Here is a 17,924-nt window from a genome sequence, read left to right as displayed (position 1 = left end):
ATGGCAACTGTGTCCTAACTGAGCAGCAAACGCCCAACAATTTGTATTTGTTAGAATTTAAATAACCGGAAGCGTTTCCTCCCAGCAACAACGGATCTGCAACAGATTCAAGACAAACAAAAAAAGGAAAAACCCTGAAACAAAACAAATGCAAAACGGAAAGCGAAACAGCAACGAATGACACAAAATGCTGCTCCAGTTGGTCATCCCCCATCCCTCGCCACTCTTTCCGTAGCAAATGCATTGAGGGGAGAGCGAAGCTGAACTATCAATAACACTTAAAAGCTTTTTCAAATATTTTCTACCCGTTGTTTTGTCTGTTTGCTTCATTCTGTGCATTTGTTAGTTTTTGGTGCAGCATATTTATTATTTATTTTTTTTTATTTTTTATTTATTACTCCAAATGGTTTCGTTTCCTTTGCTTCTGCTCCCCTCGATATATATTTAAAAATGCAATTTTGCTCGTGTTGAAATGAAAAATATGCTACATTTGGCTCTACACCAGGGAGAGAGGCGAACAGCCGAACCAACAGCAATACTCGTTCGTATATGTATATACGTACGTAGCAGCATCATGAAATATTTGCCGAGCAGCATAAGTATTTCAATATTTATTGATAAATGCATCCGATGTTGTGTAGATTTTTGGTATACTCGTATTTGTTGAATGCGTTTGTTGTACAGAGGCGCTGGGAAGCGGTGAAAATCTTTGGGGAATTTCCCTGCTCATTGCATCAGGCAGCGATGATGATTGTAAATGTTTAGGGAAAATGTTTAAATATCTAAAAAATGTTTACTTCTCTCTACCCCATTCATAAACAGGCAAAATAAATTGTTGAGCACTTTAAAGATATTTTGAAGCCTGTTGTAGGTAACTGAACCATCAGTAGTCAGCGAGTCACGCTCGACTATAAAGTTTATATTTTATAAAGCCGATTAAAGAACCGGGAAAACATTTTTTAATACAACTTAAAGCTTATAATTAATTTTTAAAACGAAAACGTAAAAACGTAATTAGTTTATACGCACACACACACACACACGGCGCGCCGCACAAAAAACCCCACCAACGAGTGATTTTAATTAATTTCAAGAAAATAAAACAATATGTTAAACAGCCGATACAGCAGGGAAAAACGTTGCAGCAGACCAAATGTTTCTACAATTTCCATTACGTGAAAGTTTTGGGCCACTAAGTGGCCGCAAAACAAAATTTGTGTGTGTTTTATGCAGACATTAAATCCAAATTAAATCACAGTTTGAAAAGCAATTTGTTTTTTTGTTTTTTTTTTTTTGGTCTGTTTTGGTTTGAACCAAAATTGCCAACAGATGTTCATGAAAAATAGGGTCATCCAACCAAAAACATTTGTACGTACATATATTAAATTTAGTTAAATTTAATTAAATTTGATTCAATTTAGTTAATGCAATAATATGGGGAGTAAACAGACTAACAGATACTGATAGCAGCAGGGCCCAATTTCAATAATATAATTGTGCAAAGCAAACCATATTGGGCCAAACTAAATTAGGCCAGCTTCCAGTGCCTCGGAGCTCGCCAGCTGTGCAGAACCTATTCACGAGGAATATCACATTATCAGTGAAATAATTACAAATGGATTTATCTGCCTCCTATTACACTTTGTGTAATTATATATTAAAGATGCTGAATATATATAAATTAAATATTCAGTTCTTTGCAGTGATCTTTGCAACAAAAAAGTATTCCTACGATTATCGCTGCTAAACTTTTGTATACAACAAAAAAATACTTAAAATATATTTCAGCGCTGAAGCCTAAATTCTATCGAGACATAAATTTAACTTGTTAATTATAAGACTTAAAAACATACCTACAGATCCCTCGATTCATAGCATCCATCAGAAATAATACTCCTGTTATATGGCAGGCACTGCATGTGTAATGGCACAACATGGCAGAGGCAGCACCTTGCTGCCAGTCTCTGCACTCGTGCGTATTGATGTCGGGGGCCTTTGTCGAAAAATATTTAGACGCTTCAAAGACTCTGGCAAATTTCATCCTTGACTCGGGCAGAGCAGTGCTGGCCCCCAAAATGTGTTGCAACTCTTCTGTTGATGGGGCGTTTTGTGGGTCTAGCCGTGTGTGTCCATGCATGGGCGGCATGTGCCGGGCCAGACGCTTTATCTGACCGAGCGGGTCAAGCATCAGTTCATTTTATTGACATAAATGTTTATGTTTATTTGTCTGTGTTTAAGCCTTAATGTTTATTGTATTGTTGATCCCGCCTGCGCCGTCCTTGTTGCTCTTATTCCTGTCCAAATAAAACCAAAAACAACAATCAAACAAATATACAAAAGTCGAGTGTGTGCTTTACAAGTGTTTGCATGATGCTCCCCACACCCCCCGCTCGCAGAACATTGTGTATGCTTGTCGTGGCATTTTTAAATTAATTAAATTAAATGCATTTCTTTATGCAGTTAAGTGTTGTATAATTATATTAATTCCTGACAGTGTAAATAATATATAAATATTTACACAAGTAATTATACGTGTGATGCGATTTGGGTTTATAATTATTAATTCAATTGTTTGCAGTCCTTTCGGTCATCAACGATATTTTGCAATATTATTTTGTATGTTTTTAAGCATCATTTTATAATTGATTTAAAAATAATAATTATTAATTCTTTTTATTTAGCTGAAAGCGAAGGACTCCTTAAAAACAATTTCATAAAAAGCTGGCAGGTAGAAAACTTTGATACACACCAAAAGCTTTATGTTCTAAAATCATGTGACAGCTTTTTCTGAAGCTTATTTAGAGTTAACTTATACTTGAAATATTTGAAGCGTTGAAGAACGTAGAAAAACTAACAAATATTAGGCCCAATATGGAGGATTTTTAGATCCTCAATTATGTACGTAAATATATAAAATTAAATACGATGCCAAGCAAAAAGAAAACCAAGAGGACTTTCGTTTTTCCCTTAAATTTCTTTAGCACCGATTGATTATTTTATTATTTACTTTATTATCTACCTAGCGCTTCTTGCCCTAGAACAGCATTTGCTGTGCTCTATTTAAATTTGTAAATATTCTTGAATTAAATTTAATTTAAAACCCGAGCACCACTCGTGTAGAACTGTTTATTCGACGAACATTTATTAATAGTAAAATGATGACTGTTAGGCAATTACCAATTACAATTAAATTTGAAATCGCAAGAATGTCAGTGTATTAGTTTAGTAAGTTGGTTTAGTTTAGTATACGCGTGAGACTGTGAGCCTTGAATGTGCATTAGTTAGTTATAGTTAGTACATATGTATTAGTATCACTTTGATTTAACTCGATAACTTACTAAACGGCAGCGCTCTTCTCCGCTGCTTCACATGCTTGACGACTGCTTCACCTGCTTGACGACTGCTTCATCTGCTTGACGACTGCTTCACCTTCTTGACGGCTGCTTCGTTGTGGTGCAGAACGGAGAACGATAATCCAATTCCCACGCTCAACCCATGGTGTTGGACACATGCTTGTTGGAGCCAACAGTGCCGGGCGGCGGTGCGTCATTGGTGACGCACGTGGGTATGGCGCTCGACCACTTGCCGTTCTTCATGCACTTGAGCACCTTGGAGCCGCGCAGCTCGAGGCCGGCGTCACAGGTGAAGGTGATGCTCTCGCCGATGGCGTAGTAGAACTTGACAGAGGACATGCGTCCGCTGATGACGGTGCCCGGATACGAACAGGCCTGCACGCACTTGGGGAGACCGCCCGACCAGCGGCCGTTATCCTGACACGCAATTATTGGCTGACCTTGCATCATGTACTCCGGGTTGCAATTGAATTGGACCACATCGCCGGCACGATAAGGTGCCGAGCCCTGGGCGTAACCGTTTTGCGGCGCACCGGGATTATCGCACTGCACCTCAACACATGTGGGGAATGGCGACGACCATTCGCCCGTCGGGTTACAGATGGCCTCCGAGGGGCCGCGCAACCCATAACCCGACGAGCACGAGAACGCCGCACGTCCGCCCACCTCCCGCGACAGCACGGAGACGCGCGGCGAGCTCACATTGTTCGGCAGCGGTATATCTCCGCACTCGACGCTCTCGCAAACCGGCAACGGTGCGCTCCAATTGCCACTCGGCAAGCAAAACAGCTCCGATGCGCCAATCAACGAGTTGCCATTCGAACAGGACAACAGCACGCGTGTGCTCAGCTTCGTGTCGTTCGTGTTCACGATCAGGCCCCTTCGTATCGGTATCTCCGGGCAGTTGATCGCCTTCACCACCACCTCCACGGCGTGCTCGTGCCGCGCCGGTGTCATGCACGAGTAGAATCCAGTGTCATCGTGCCCGGCATCCAGTATACTCAGACGATACTCCAGCGACGAGTCGCGACCCGCATCTGCCTCTGTCACCCAGCCCTCCGTGTAGTTTCTGCCAAGGAAACAAATTTAATTATACGTTTTGGATGGGCGTATGCATCCCCTGGCTGGGTTATACCCACTTGTGCACGTGACTGACATTCCACTTGGGATTGCCGAAGCGTCGCATCCACAGGCACTCCATGTGCAGCGTGGTGCCCGGATAGACAATCAGTTTGCCATCGTTGCTCTGGGCAATGGGTCCGTTCTGGTGGCGGAACAGAATGGTGGGCGCCTTCTCCACTGCAATCGAGAGAGGTTCGAAATTAATCTAAGCCCACTTGGCCTGGCACGCTCTGCAGCTGACACCCACTCGCATAATCGTTTTCCTGATTGAGGCCTGCGCACACGGGCTTTGTGTTTGTCCACTCCGAATGGATGCAGGTGCGCTCGTGGCTGCCGGTCATCGAGAACTTGCCAATGTCGACACACCTGCACGAGCAAAGGGGGGTATTACACGCGTGGCAAGCACTAAACGAGGAGCCAGAAGCTCATACCTGGAGATGATGGTGGCTCCCGGGGGAAAGTCCACGACATCTTCACGTATCTCCAAATCATTATAGAAACTGACCACATTCGCCTCATTGTTCTTGAACACGCACGTGCCGTTCTCTGGCAAAATAATGCATCAATATGGCACTCAGATCGGCGATCAGTTGATCCACAAGACTCACCGCAGTTGTAGGATCGGCCTATCCACAGTCCGTTGTCGCAGATGATGCGCCATGTCTGCCGATCGCCAGCCGCATTTGGTATGCAATTGAAGAAGATCTCTGTGCCGCTCTCGTAGACCCCATCGATGTCCGCATGCATGTCCGTATTCCTACACAAGATCAGCAGAATCAGATGGGTTTGCTGATGGGTCTGGGCTTTCGGATGCCAGACTCAACTTACTTGTAGACCAGGGCGCCATCGGTTAGCATCGGCGGGCCACACATCTTCAGGTCATCGTCGTCGTGGTCCGTGTTGTTGTCGTGATGGTCGTGATCGTTGTCCAGCTCGTTGTGCTCCAGCTTGGGATGCGCTGGCGTGGGCGTTGCATGCTCGAGCTCCTCGCGGGAGCGGCGCATGCCAGACTCGCAGGGTATGCTGGGTGGCGTGAGGACGCCCTTGTGGCAGGACATCTCAATGGGATTGGCATTGGTGGAGAGCTCACACCGCACGCTCACCGTGCCGCCATGGCCGATGGTGAGGCCGGCACGGTAACCGCCCTGCAGGCAATGTTTATGTTAAATTTTATTATTTCGCAATGCATTCAAGGGATTGTCTCACATCGTAGATGACGCCCGGAATGTTGGGCAGTGTGCAGGGCACGGAGGTGCACTCGGAGAACGCAGCCACCGACCAGGAGCCGTGAGCACAGCGCAGCTGGGCCAAGCCCTGCGCAATGGCAAAGAAATAAATTAAAATAAATTGAAGCGCACCCAAGGAGAGGAAGGCCCACCTGTATGTTGAAGCCATCCTCGCACTCGAGCGTCACGAACTCATTGGACTGGATCTCCTCGTAGGTGGACAGCGGCGTCAGCGATGGCTTGTCGCTCAGCTGCTTCGTGTGCGGCTCCACCTTGTAGTACTGGCCGTGCTCCACGGCCGGCACCAGGCACGGTGCCGACATGCACCTGGGCGTCTCCGGCTTCCAGATGCCGCGTATGCAGCGGGCCGTCGCATTCTCGCCCCCCTTGATGTTCAGCTTGAAGCCCGCATTGCACTCCAGCTGCAGCATTATGCCCACGGAATTCCGGCCCGGCACCTTGCCCGGCCGCACCGTCGTGATGTTGGCAAACGAATCCCAGTCAAGATCCTCGCAGGGTCCGCGAATACGCTTACCGCCCGCACCCTTGCCAGCCTCGCCGCCGTCACTGGTGTCCACATCGGCGTCGGGCAGCGTGGCGGACGAACCGGAGCCCGCTGAGCCCGTGCCACTGGCCGTGCTGCGCTTTCGACGCCGTCCCACGATCTGTGACTTGAGCTGCTCGATGAAGGAGAGTGTCGTGTTGGGGCGGAGCTGCCGCGCCGCCATCCGTGGCGGTGACCCATTGGCCAGCGGTGCCTCATTGGAGCTCAGATCCATGGACTGGGTGTGGCTACGCGAGCTCTGATTGATGTTGGGCAGCGGCACCACTCCGCCCGTACGATAATCGTTTCGATGCTCAAAGTCCTCGGCCTCGTGAGGGCCACTGTGCCACTTGTGCGTCGTCTTGCCGCGCATCATGACCATCTCCGGGCTGTTGGGACTGTTCTGACTGTTGGGAGTGTTGGGAGTGTTCTGACTGTTGTACCAGAGTCCATCGTGCGCGTGCAGCCGCTGATAGATCCTATTGTGGCCGAGCATTTTGCGCACATAGCGCTGATAGCGCTCCTTGATCGTTTGATAGTATTTGGAATAGGCCAGATCCAGGTCCGTGGGATGCGGATGGGCATTTGCATGTGCTTTGGGATTTGGATTGGGGCTGCGCTTTACACGATGTGCTGAAGCTGGAATTGGATTACGGCTAGGAGATCTTTACACCATGAGCTGTGTTCAGGCGGCACTTACTTCCCTCCATGTGGCTCTGGCTCTGGTGTTCCGCCAGTTCGCGTTGCAGCTGTCGCTGGCGTTGCAGCAGATAGACGGATCTCAGTTGACGCAGCTGCAGCGAGCGACGTCGCCGGCGATTCCAGCGGAGCCGCGGATGCTGGCCCAGCAGACACTGCGGCAGATCCAGGGGACGCCATTTACCAGCCACGCAGGTGGCACCCGGCGGACCAACCTGCTCCGAAGGCAAGAAAAGAAAGGCAACACTCAGCTGCAGGGGCACACTTGGACACTTTGTTTCCTCTTACCTCGAGCACATATCCCTTGTCGCAGTCGTACATGATCTGCTTGTTGTTGACAATCTTCTTGACGTACGGCCGGTAGTCGTAGAGGCCCATGTTGCCCACCAGCAGCACCTTGCCGTTGGGTATGTAGCCGGGAAACGAGCAGAAGACCTCATCACATTTGGGCGTCTCACCCGTCCAATTGCCAAAGGAACAGGTGAGCACATAGTCGTGCGGATCGGTGACATCCTTGCCCTCGGGACTGACCAGCTTGAAGCCATCCTTGCACTTGAACCGCGCCTTCATGCCGTGCTCCGTTTTGGGCGCCATCACCATGCCGTGCTTGGGTGGACGCGGCATGCTCTTGCAGCGGGCCGGTATGCAGCGCGGTATGATGCTCCACGTGCCATTGTTGCAGGTCGGCGGACTCAGCAGCGAGACGGGAAACTCGTAGTTCTCATCGCACATCACCTCCAGCGCCGTGCCGTGCTTGACCTTCTCCACACCCACGCCCAGGCTTTGGGCGGGCGACTGGGTGGTTGTGGTCACGTTGGGCGTCACAATTGTCGTTCCGTTCTCGTCTACGGTTATTTCGATGGGAATGACATAGCCCTGGGATATGGTGGGCACCACGCAGGGAGCCAAACACTCGGGCAGGGCGTTGCGCCAGCGTCCATCGATCTGGCAGACGCTCGAGCCCAAGCCATTGATCATCATCTCGGGCTGGCAGCGGAAGATGATGCTGGCGCCGAGGCCAGTGCCCGCCTCAATGTTCTCGATCCAGCCGTTGTACAGGACGCCGGGATGTCCGCAATTGATCTCTGTTCAGGTTGGCATTAGCTTTAGTTTTGGGAGCGCAAAATCAGTTGAGTCAGGTCAGTGGCTTACCCTTGCAGGTGGGCAGGGTGCCGCTCCACTTGCGATCGGCGCCGCAGCGGCTGGAGCTCTCGCCGACCAGGGTGTAGCCGTAGCGGCACTCGTAGCTGACCACCGAATTGTACGCCAGCGTGGTGTAGGTGGCCTTGCCATTCTTGGGATTCTCCGGCGTGGGGCACACCACAGAGGTCACCACTGCGTGCAACACAGAGGGAGAGAGAGCAGTGAGAGAGAGAGGGTTAGCAAGGGGGTTCAAGGGGCTAAAAGTTACCACAAATCTTGGACAAAAGCCACGCTTGGCACCAGGCCACCAAATAAAACACGTTTCGGGTTTTTCGTTTTCGTTTAAATCGTGAAATGTTTTTTTTTTTTTTTTAATTTCTTTTTGTTTTTTTTTTGCTTAAGATTTGCGGTAACTTTTATTTATTCAATCAACATTTAAAGGCCAACAACAACAACAACAAGGTTTTTGCATTTAAATTGGAACAATCTGTCGGTAAACGCTAGGATCAAATAGTTCGTTGGATAACAGAAAGATTTTCTTTCGTTTGTTTGTTGAACAAGACTGGAAATTGGAGCCCTGAATCAAAGTGCGAACGAGTGTGGGTGGTTAATTTATTCATTGGCTTTGACTTTTTAGCTTAATAATCATCGCCGCCCCATCTCCCCAGATCTCTCTTTGGCCTGTCTAAACTTGGCTTGGGCTTGGGCTTGGGCTTTGGGTTGGGGGGTTGCGGAAATATTCAAATTCAAATATTTATTTGGCAAGTAGTGCCCCTCGTGCTTAGGACAACGACGCTTGGGTGGTTGTGGTTACATTTGCGCTATCCGCTTCAGACGGGGGGTAAATGGAGTTCAAAGGGAATGGAGTTCAATTACAATCACCGCCGATCCAATCCAAATCGCAATCTCAATATACTCACAGACACACGTCGGCAGCTCCTTGGGCGTCCACGAGCCATCCGACTGGCAGTAGCGCTCGTGCTTGCCCACCAGCTCGTAGCCGGTGCCACAGTTGTAGGTGATCTTGCAGCCGTACGTATAGCATTCGCCGGCATGCCAGCCATACGCCGGATCCGGTGGCTGGCCACACGAGCGTGCTGCAATATCCAATAGCCATAAATTCAGATTAAGCGATGACATTGCGCGTGTAAATGGTTAAACACTCACGTTCACACTGTATATCGGGTCCGTACCAGCTGGCCTGGTTGTCTATGGCCAGACACTTGGCCCGCGGAAAGCCATTGGTCACATAGCCCGTGTGGCAGTGGTACTGCACCGTCGAGTCCAGGTCGAATGTCTCCTGCTCGGGCAGCGCCGAGTTTCTGGCATGCTCGATCTGCTGCGGCTTCAGGCAGTAGACTGCGCCCGGAAACAAGAATTTAAATCGAATTTAAATCGAATTTAAATGGAAATTTGTAGTGCTTACTGTTCTGCTTGCAGGCTGGCTCCGCGCCCGCCCAGTTGCCATCGGCCTGGCACAGACGACTCTGCAGGCCCACCACATGATAGCCATGGGGACAGGCATAGGAGGCACGAGCACCAAAGTGCCGTCCAGCCACGGTGACCTGACCCAGCGTGGGTTGAGCCAGCTCGGGGCACTCGCGATCTAAGCAGAAGAACACAAATATACAGTGAGAAAATGGACATTTACCAAGGGAATATGTGCCATGGCCGTACCGGGCTTGATGCACGAATTGCCGCAGACGCCGTCGCACAGGCACTTCTTCTTCTTGCTCTTGCAGTCCTCGTCCGAGGAGCATTTTCTCAAGCACTTCTGGCCCAGCAGCGTGGCCTGCTCCTCATCCCTGGGACACTCGGTGGATGGGGAGTTGCGTGGATTCTTGTACACCCTGCCGTCATCGTCGGATTCCAGCGAGTCATCGTCCTCATCCCAATCATCGTCATCGTCGTCCTGCTGGGGTATCTCTGTGGTGGTCTGCACACTGGTGCCAGTTGTGCTGGTCGGCACGGAACTCACTGCAACGAAACGAAGTTCAAAACAGATCAACAAATGCCCGGGACAGCTGTTGCCAGCGCGCCAACCCCCCCAGCAGCAACAGCAGCAGCAGCAGCAACCCCCAACCCTATCTGGTGTTCTGTTGTGATTCCGTGGATTCGCTGTTGTCCCTGTGTTTGTTTTGTTCCGCCATGCCTTGCCATGCGTTGCCTTGCTTGGTGGCAAAAACATTGACCTATTTCCACCGATGCCTGCTCCAGATGCGAGTCGTTTCCAGCATCGTTCGGGACCTGCGCACTGTCCGCCAGCTTATATAATCCAGCAGCATATACATTTTTCAGCCAATTCACATGGAAAATTCTACAATTTCAGGGCAGTCTTTCATTCATCCGCTGCTGCTTTTTTCCATGCTTTTTGCCATCGCCTCAGTCGCGCAATTCGATTAATTGATTTGATTAATAATATTTAATCCAGAACGAACCTTTGTACACCAGAATGGTGGCCACCAGACACTGCAGCAGCAGACGATTCATTTTGATTAATGTCCAATTGGGTTTGCGTTCCTTTTGATTTTCCTATTTGCTTTTGATCTAAAGCATTTTCGCAACAAATTTGTGAATTTCTTTTTCCTTTTTTTTTTTTTGATTAGTAGCTTTTTGAATTTTTTGCTACGCTTGGGCTCTGAGCCACGAAGACTTTACACTTTGGCGGAATAACACGAAATGCAGCCAGCCCAGCTGCTGCGAGTCGAAAGTCTTTTCCAGGCTCTCGGCTTTTCACAGATCAAGAGAGCAGCAGCCAATTTCTGACAGCTCACGATGCTGCCCTGGTGGGTGGTGGTGGGTGCACTCAAGTATTGGCGAGCCATTTGGTGGTTTACTTTTGCCAAAATTATAGCATACCTATGTGGGGCATGTCTTTGATAAAACATATTATTTTAATACTTAAAAATACACATATATTATTTTTTAGCTATGCATTTTTTTCGCGCTTTTTCGTCGTATATATTTGAATTTAAAATCTTGAAAAAATTAGTTTCATTAACAAATTAAATCCTAATATTTTTAGCAAACTAAAAATCAACTAATTTATCATTATTCAATTCTATCCCATTATTAATTTTTGTTTTTTTACTTACAAATATCTACTCTGAGCTCCGCATAGAATTCCACAATCCACATTTCTCGCTAGCCCTACCTGTAACGGTAATTTTCGGAAAGCATTTCGTTCGGCCGCTTTTTATTGGACTTTTTTCAAACTTTTTTCGCCGCCGAGCTTTTGATGAGAGAGCGCACTGAAGAAAGCTTTCACTCTCTCACTTGTTCGCTCGTTCGCTCGCTCGCTCGCTCGGCGTACAATTTTCCATCGCTCACGGGCCAGAAGCAGTGAAAACGCACAGCACCGAGCACCGACGACTACGCACAGTCACGGGAAAAACTATCCACAAGCGCGCACAAGCAAATATAAACGGAAAAAAAAAAGAAAAAATTACAAAAAAAAAAAACACGCATACGCACACGCACGCACACACACACACACACGCGGAAAAAGTAGACACTTTTTTAGAGGCGAAAATGTCTTCGGGGCAGCAAGAGTGTAACAAACATTTTGATTAAGCAATTAATTGAGCAAAGTGCAAGTGCAGTGGGTGGAAAATGTTTTAGATTCGGTTCGCGGTACGCTGTTCGGTTCGGTTACGGGTTAGGGTACGGGTACGGGTACGGATAGGGGTACGGGTGCTTTCGGGTCGGGACGGGGTACGTGTACGGGTACGGCGGGGGCGCATGTGAAAAGCGCGTAAAGAAAAGTAAGTGCCAGAAATTTGTGTATTAAAATAAATCAACTAACCAACTAAACGATGCATACACACACACACACCCCACAGCGATTAGAGTGTGTATGTACGCCCCGAGTGTGTGCGTGTGTGTGTGTGTGTGTGTGTGTGCGTTCAGTGTTCTGAGCGGTGGGGCAGGCATCTGCAAAAGTAAGGGAAATACGAAAGGTTTGACCAACTAATTGATATTGAACCATTTCGAAATACATCTGCGACAAAATGTCGAACTAGCCAGCTGCATATAAAGGCACATACAAGTATCTCTCTGTGTATATAGATAGAGGGGGGGGAAAGTGTATTTTTAGCTTTTGTGAAGGAATTTAAATTGAATGCGAAAGACACCAAAATAATGTGTATGTCTGTCCGAGCGATTGAACATATTTTGATATCCAATAAATACTTAAATAAAACACAAAAAAAAAAATGAACGAGAAAAAAAAACATATTTAGCATCTATAGAGATTTCGGAAGCAGGAGCGACAGAGAGCGAGCGAGCGATGAGGGCTGGGGGGGTGAGGGTGAGGGTGAGAGGGAGAGAGGGAGCTCGCGCGTCAACAATTTTCAAGCGTGTACACAAAAATCCAGCCAAGCGCATTGCCCGCAATAAATCCGAGACGATACCCAGACCCAGACCCAGCCGACAGAACCCACCACCCAGCCACCCAAAAACCACCCAACCAGGCCAGTCCGGCCACTTGATTAACGGCCGAGCAGAGAGCATGCGTTCTACCTGCCTCAGCTTTCGCTCTCTCTCTCGCTCATCCGCTCTCTGGCACTCTCTGACCCGCTCTGCGAGTGGCAGGCAGGACTTTGTTTTTGTCATTGACCTGTTGTGGGGCAAAGAAAGATATGGGCAATCCATCAAATACGTTCAGAATAAAAGGATTTGCACTGAAAACTTGAGAGCATCACGTCAGATTAATCAGCAAGGACTTAATTGATGTGTGTGGCAGGACCATCGAAGGTAATAGATATCTGTGCATATATTTAACAGCTGTGAGTGGCTGTTATCCTCATTGGGCAATCCAAAGTGGCTGTAAACTTAAGCTTGAGGTGTCCTTAGACAAAAAACTGAACCTACTTCTGTGGTTAACCTTTGCAGGACATCCATAGTCAATTTTAAGTTAACTAGCATCAAACAGAGGCTCCACTACGTCAAATAATGGGCAACGTGTGCAGTTCCGGCCAGAAGAAAAAGAAGGACAAGGACAGCGGCTCCGAGAAGTCCGACGAGTGAGTGCCACAGTGCCACAGGGCATGCCCCTCCAGAAGGAGAACTCAAAGCTAACTGAATTTTTTGGTTTGCAGTTCCCCACCTTACCAGGAGGCAGACAAAAAGGATGCACTCATATCCAATGATTTGGGAAGCGAGAAGCGTGCCCCACTGGCCGCTGTGGAGGCTCTGCCAGAGACGACCCCAGCGCCAGAGGCCAATGGCAATCAGACGCAGCCGTCAGCACAGACGGCTCAGGCCAAGACCAGTGTCACGGAAAAAGGTGAGTAGCGACAATCAGAGGGGGGTTCGAGCTTATGCTGACTGACATTGCACTTGACAGACTCCAACAGCACCACACCGCAGGGGGCGCTGGCGCCCAGCGATGTGGCCAATGCCAATCCGGGCGTGGGAAATCTGAGCATGCTGCAGGGCAAGCCGCCGCCCGGCCGCAAAATCGAGCGGGACAAGAAGATCGTCATCTATATACTGGCTGACAACAGCACCGAGTACAAGAAGCACAAGCGCGTCATCTACAGCCTGTACAAACATTTCAAGAGCAAGTGCCAAAGCCGGGGATTCGACTTCATCATTGCCGATGTGCATGACAGCGAGGAGCATGTGGAGCAGACCAATGGCAATGCGAAGAAGGACTTCGCCCGGCTGCAGGAGGTCAAGCGCTGGACACAGACACCGCTGGAGGCGCAGGGTGGCCACGAGGAGGCCGCCAATTGCCTGTGCGAGATATCGCGCCATTCGGCCGGCGCCTACATCATACCCGTGCTCTTTCTGGGCTCCAACCTGGGCACACCGATGCTGCCGCTGACCATCGAGAGTCAGGACTTCACCTCGGTGCTGGGCACCGCCAGCGATGCGGAGAAGCTGCTGCTCGAGAAGTGGTACACCATAGACAATTCTTACCAGCCGATGTGCCATCGCCTCTACACGCAGCAGATCGATCCGTACTCCACGCAGGTCAACGGCGAGCTGAACGAGCTGCTGACGGTGCTGCTGCGCCTCTTCTCGGACGACGTGAAGGACTCCTATCTGACGACGGTGGTGGAGCAGGAGATCAACAATACGGTGCTGATGAGCCAGGAGCTTGCCAAGCGCTGCATATGGATACAGACGGGCGCCCACTACTCGCGGGCGCCGGAGAATGCCAGCCAGCTGGAGCTGGAGGTGCTGCGTCGCATCACCCGCATCTACACGGAGCTCAAGAGTCAGCTGTGCGAGAAAAATCTGATCCGGCTGCTGCCCACCATGAACATACTGGACGAGGAGCTGTCGGCGGTTATCGAGAGTCTGCTGGACAAGTCGCTGGCCGGCATCTTCGAGGAGCATCAGCAGAAGAGCAGCATACCCTACAACACGCTGGGCGTGGACAGGGTCCTGCTCGAGGAGCTCCAGCTCATCGGCCACTACTCCAAGCTGCTTGCCCAGAACTCGGCCAACTTCGACATCATGAACGACGTGAAGCGCTACATACGCGATGCCACCGCTCAGCCGCTGGTCGTGTCCGGCGATCGGGGCAGCGGCAAGAGTGTGCTCGTCTCCAAGATAATGGAGAACGTGCACCGCTGGAAGCCGGAGGCCCAGCTGATATTAAGGTAGTTGTTGTACCCAAATTCAGATCCATACAAAGCTCCCGCTGCTAATATTCCCACATCGCACAACAGATACGCCAACCTGAGTGCTCGCTCCTCGGATCTCACCTCGCTGCTGGGTTCGATGGCCAATCAGATGTCGGTGCTGGAGTCGGGCCAACAGTGCCAGGTGCCGCACGTAAGTGAATGAATCTCCTGCAAGAGTCACAGTTCTTATTTGGACACACCTTTCCTTTGACAGACCCTCGAGGGCTATGCCGGTGCCATTCGGGAGATTCTGGGACGCCAGCAGCGCCTCTTTGTCCTCATCATTGACGGCGTGGACGAGCTGCAGCGCGATGCGGCACTGGACTGGCTGCCACAGCAGCTGGGCCACTCGAAGCTCATTCTGACCGTCAGCGAGCTGCAGGAGGAGCAGAAGGCGCAGGAGGAGGATCAGCAGCAGCAGCAGGATGATTCCTTTGATATGCTCGGCGCGCTGGCGCAGCTGGGCATACCGCAGCGTTGCTTTCTGCGGCTGCGGCAGTTTACGGAGCGCCAGTGGCACGATATACTCAGCTCCGGCGGCGGCGACTTCTACGCGGCCAATGGGGCGCTCAAGTTGCCGGACGAATGGAAGTCGCTGCACGGCAAGACGCCCTACCATGCCAAGTCGCTGTGGTGGCTGGCATGGCTGGGGCATGTGGCGCAGCCGATCAGCGAGATCGGCGACATATCCAGCCGAATACTGCAGGTGCTGGAGACGAAGTTTGCAACGGATCAGGTGGAGTTGCTGCTGCTGATAGTGCGGCTGTCGCCGTGGGGCATCAGGGAGAGCGACTGTCTGGGTGTTTTCCAGAAGATGACGCAGCTGGAGGCGCAGGTCGCCTTCAAGATATGGTCCAAGTTCTGCTGGCTGATGGGACCAATGCTATTAGGTCTTAAGAATATTAGGATAGCGGACAGGAGCTTTGGACGCGCCGTCCTGGCGAGGTATGCGCAGAAGCAGTGGCTGGTACATGAAGCGCTGCGGGACTACTTCGATCGGCAGGACAGCGAGTTCAAGGGTAGCCAGGGTGCCAACACGTAAGCTCATTCCACTCCACACACTCTCATATCCTTACAGCATCTCCTTGCATTGCAGCTACAATTACCAGAAGTACTTAAAACTGCCTTATCATCACTTCTGTGCCGTGATTGAGGACAAGCCGGCGACGCACAAGATCGACATACTCTTCAATTGCTTTTACTTTACGGACCTCCAATGGATCGCCAACAAGGTGCATGCCACTGGGCCGAATCATCTGATGCACGACATCCTTCACGCCGAGTGGCTGGCCGCCGTTGGCAGCGATGGCTCCACCGGCTATGTGCATATCAATTTCCTCAAGCAGTTTCTTGTCCAGTATCTGCACGAGCTGAGCTACGACGGCCAACAGTTCTACACGCTCATGAAGTACTATCTGAAGACGCGCTTCAGGGAGTCGCCCGCCCTCAAGGACGATCAGAAGATACGCTCCTGGTGGGAGTACACCAATGAGCTGGAGTTTGCCTTCCTCGAGATTCTCAATGCGGACCTGGACGCAGAGAATGGCAACGAGCAGCCAGAGCAGGATGCCGATGCCGATGCCAATGCCGATGCTGATGCTGCGGCAGTTGCTCCTGTCAGGGGCTACGATCTGCTGATTAATCTACCCCAGCCGGGCTGCTACGTTGCCTCACTGTGCACGGAACGTGCCGAGATCTGCATCTGGGATGTGAAGAACTGCTGTCGCATCAGAGAGCTCCAGGGCATACAGCAGCCGACGGCAATGTGTCCCGTTGGCAGCTACGAGGCGGCTGTGCTCTGTCGCCGCGAGATTCGTGTCATCAATCTGGATGAGGGAAAGTTTAAGGTGAGTAGTTGAACTGTACTCAAACGATGGTTATTCTCTACATGCTCTCCATTCTCTCCACGATCAGGTCACACTCAAGGGCGTGATGAACCAGAAGATGCCCTACTTCGGTCTGCACGATCAGAATCATTTGGTTTGCCTCTCCCGCAATCGCATGTATGTGAATCTCATGAATCTGGACTCTGGGGATTGTGTGACCACCTTTAAGGCGGGCGAAGATCGTTTCCTCAACTCCCTGCTGGTCTCTGGCGACGGACGGTAAGTGAAATGGGTTTGAATCTTGAGGTGAAATTGAATTATCAATTATCAATCTGCAGCATCCTTGTCTGTGGCGATGAGACGCAGAAGCCCTTCCCGTTGCTCGTCTGGCATCTGTCGCAGCGGAAACTGCTCTACGATCTGCGCATACCGCATCATGACTTCATGACTGCACTCTCGGCCATTACCCACGAGGGCTCCTACGTCTGTGTGGTGGCCAAGGAGCTGAACGAGCCGACCACACCCAACTTCATTGTGGTGTATGATCTGCAGAGTGGAACTCTGTTCAAGAAGTGGAAGCCCAGCTGCAATACCGTCTCCCTGGCCATATCCCAGTTGAATGCCTGTGTTATAGCTGGTCTAGAAGATGCCAAAATAGTCATCTGGGATCTGGTCACTGGCAACTGCAAGTCCACCCTGATTGGCCACAATGCGCCGGTGACGTTCTTGAAACTCGATCCGCTCGGCAAGGTGCTGGTCTCCTATGACAAGGAGGGACGCGACACTGCCATACGCATGTGGGAACTCAACTCAGGTGAGTCTTTTGGCTTACGATTTGCCATCTTGGAGCGTTTCTTATTCGTTCGTTCTTGTGGCAGCCAAATCGCTGGCCGTTTTCAAGCCACCCGCTCAGGTGAGCACCTGCGAGATATTGCCCAACGGCGCCTTTGTCGTGCTGGCCCTCAAAGATCGCAATGCACTGCTCACGTTGGCCCTGAAGAACTACGGCGGGGGCTCCGGCGACTCCCTGGAGGATGACTGTGGCACACTGTATGGCAATCCAGATAACCAGCACAAAGTTTTCGACTTGAGTAATTAAATTAAATTAAATTAAATCAATTAAAGTTAGTTATCATTATTCGAATTATAAAAAACAAATGAAGCTCCTCCTGCAAGAAAGGATACCAAAGGAAAACAGAATTTTGAACTATTATAAATACGGCAAACAAACTTCTCATGCATAATTCATTAGTTGTATGTAAAATTCTTTAAACAAATCTTACCAAATGTACAAACAATGCAAAGAAATCCAAAGAAATAATTAATTTAAAAATCCACTCAGTCCCACGCCCGCCGCACGTCTCTTCATTTCT

General features: G+C 49.9%; 2 protein-coding genes across 5 annotated transcripts; one reads left to right on the top strand and one right to left on the bottom strand.

The window, feature by feature from the left end:
- Positions 1-3,088: 3,088 nt before the first annotated feature.
- Positions 3,089-10,920, bottom strand: LOC111079639 (protein lev-9). 3 transcript variants are annotated; one of them, XR_002608379.2, is made up of 17 exons: positions 10,526-10,920; positions 9,765-10,064; positions 9,514-9,693; positions 9,255-9,446; positions 9,008-9,184; positions 8,097-8,279; positions 7,233-8,029; positions 6,946-7,159; positions 5,854-6,884; positions 5,682-5,789; positions 5,304-5,620; positions 5,084-5,232; positions 4,907-5,021; positions 4,723-4,841; positions 4,493-4,652; positions 3,339-4,422; positions 3,089-3,265 (listed from the first exon to the last, which is right to left on the bottom strand). XR_002608379.2 is itself a non-coding variant. In XM_022374896.2 (16 exons), the coding sequence occupies exons 1-16, from the start codon at positions 10,575-10,577 to the stop codon at positions 3,489-3,491; spliced, it is 5,028 nt and encodes a 1,675-aa protein (XP_022230588.2). In that variant the 5' UTR covers positions 10,578-10,920; the 3' UTR covers positions 3,089-3,488. The 3 variants fall into 3 exon arrangements, 2 of the variants coding, with proteins under 2 accessions (XP_022230588.2, XP_022230589.1); XM_022374896.2 differs by having other exon boundaries at positions 3,089-4,422; XM_022374897.2 differs by lacking the exons at positions 3,089-3,265; positions 3,339-4,422; positions 4,493-4,652; ... (7 more) ...; positions 7,233-8,029; positions 8,097-8,279 and adding an exon at positions 8,631-8,915 and having other exon boundaries at positions 10,526-10,835.
- Positions 10,921-11,416: 496 nt separating this feature from the next.
- On the top strand, positions 11,417-17,892 carry LOC111079640. 2 transcript variants are annotated; one of them, XM_022374898.2, is made up of 10 exons: positions 11,417-11,851; positions 12,981-13,111; positions 13,187-13,374; positions 13,435-14,701; positions 14,771-14,876; positions 14,940-15,763; positions 15,822-16,572; positions 16,640-16,830; positions 16,890-17,365; positions 17,430-17,892. In XM_022374898.2, exons 2-10 carry the CDS (start codon positions 13,041-13,043, stop codon positions 17,648-17,650), a joined length of 4,095 nt encoding a protein of 1,364 aa, XP_022230590.2. In that variant the 5' UTR covers positions 11,417-11,851; positions 12,981-13,040; the 3' UTR covers positions 17,651-17,892. The 2 variants fall into 2 exon arrangements, with proteins under 2 accessions (XP_022230590.2, XP_022230592.2); XM_022374900.2 differs by lacking the exon at positions 11,417-11,851 and adding an exon at positions 12,435-12,842.
- Positions 17,893-17,924: the final 32 nt, after the last annotated feature.

This window comes from Drosophila obscura, unplaced genomic scaffold (genome assembly GCF_018151105.1).
Source record: "Drosophila obscura isolate BZ-5 IFL unplaced genomic scaffold, ASM1815110v1 contig_179, whole genome shotgun sequence".
NCBI classification, from domain to species: Eukaryota; Metazoa; Arthropoda; class Insecta; order Diptera; family Drosophilidae; genus Drosophila; species Drosophila obscura.
Note: the sequence above shows the minus strand (reverse complement) of the source record. Positions and strands in the feature narration are given on the sequence as shown.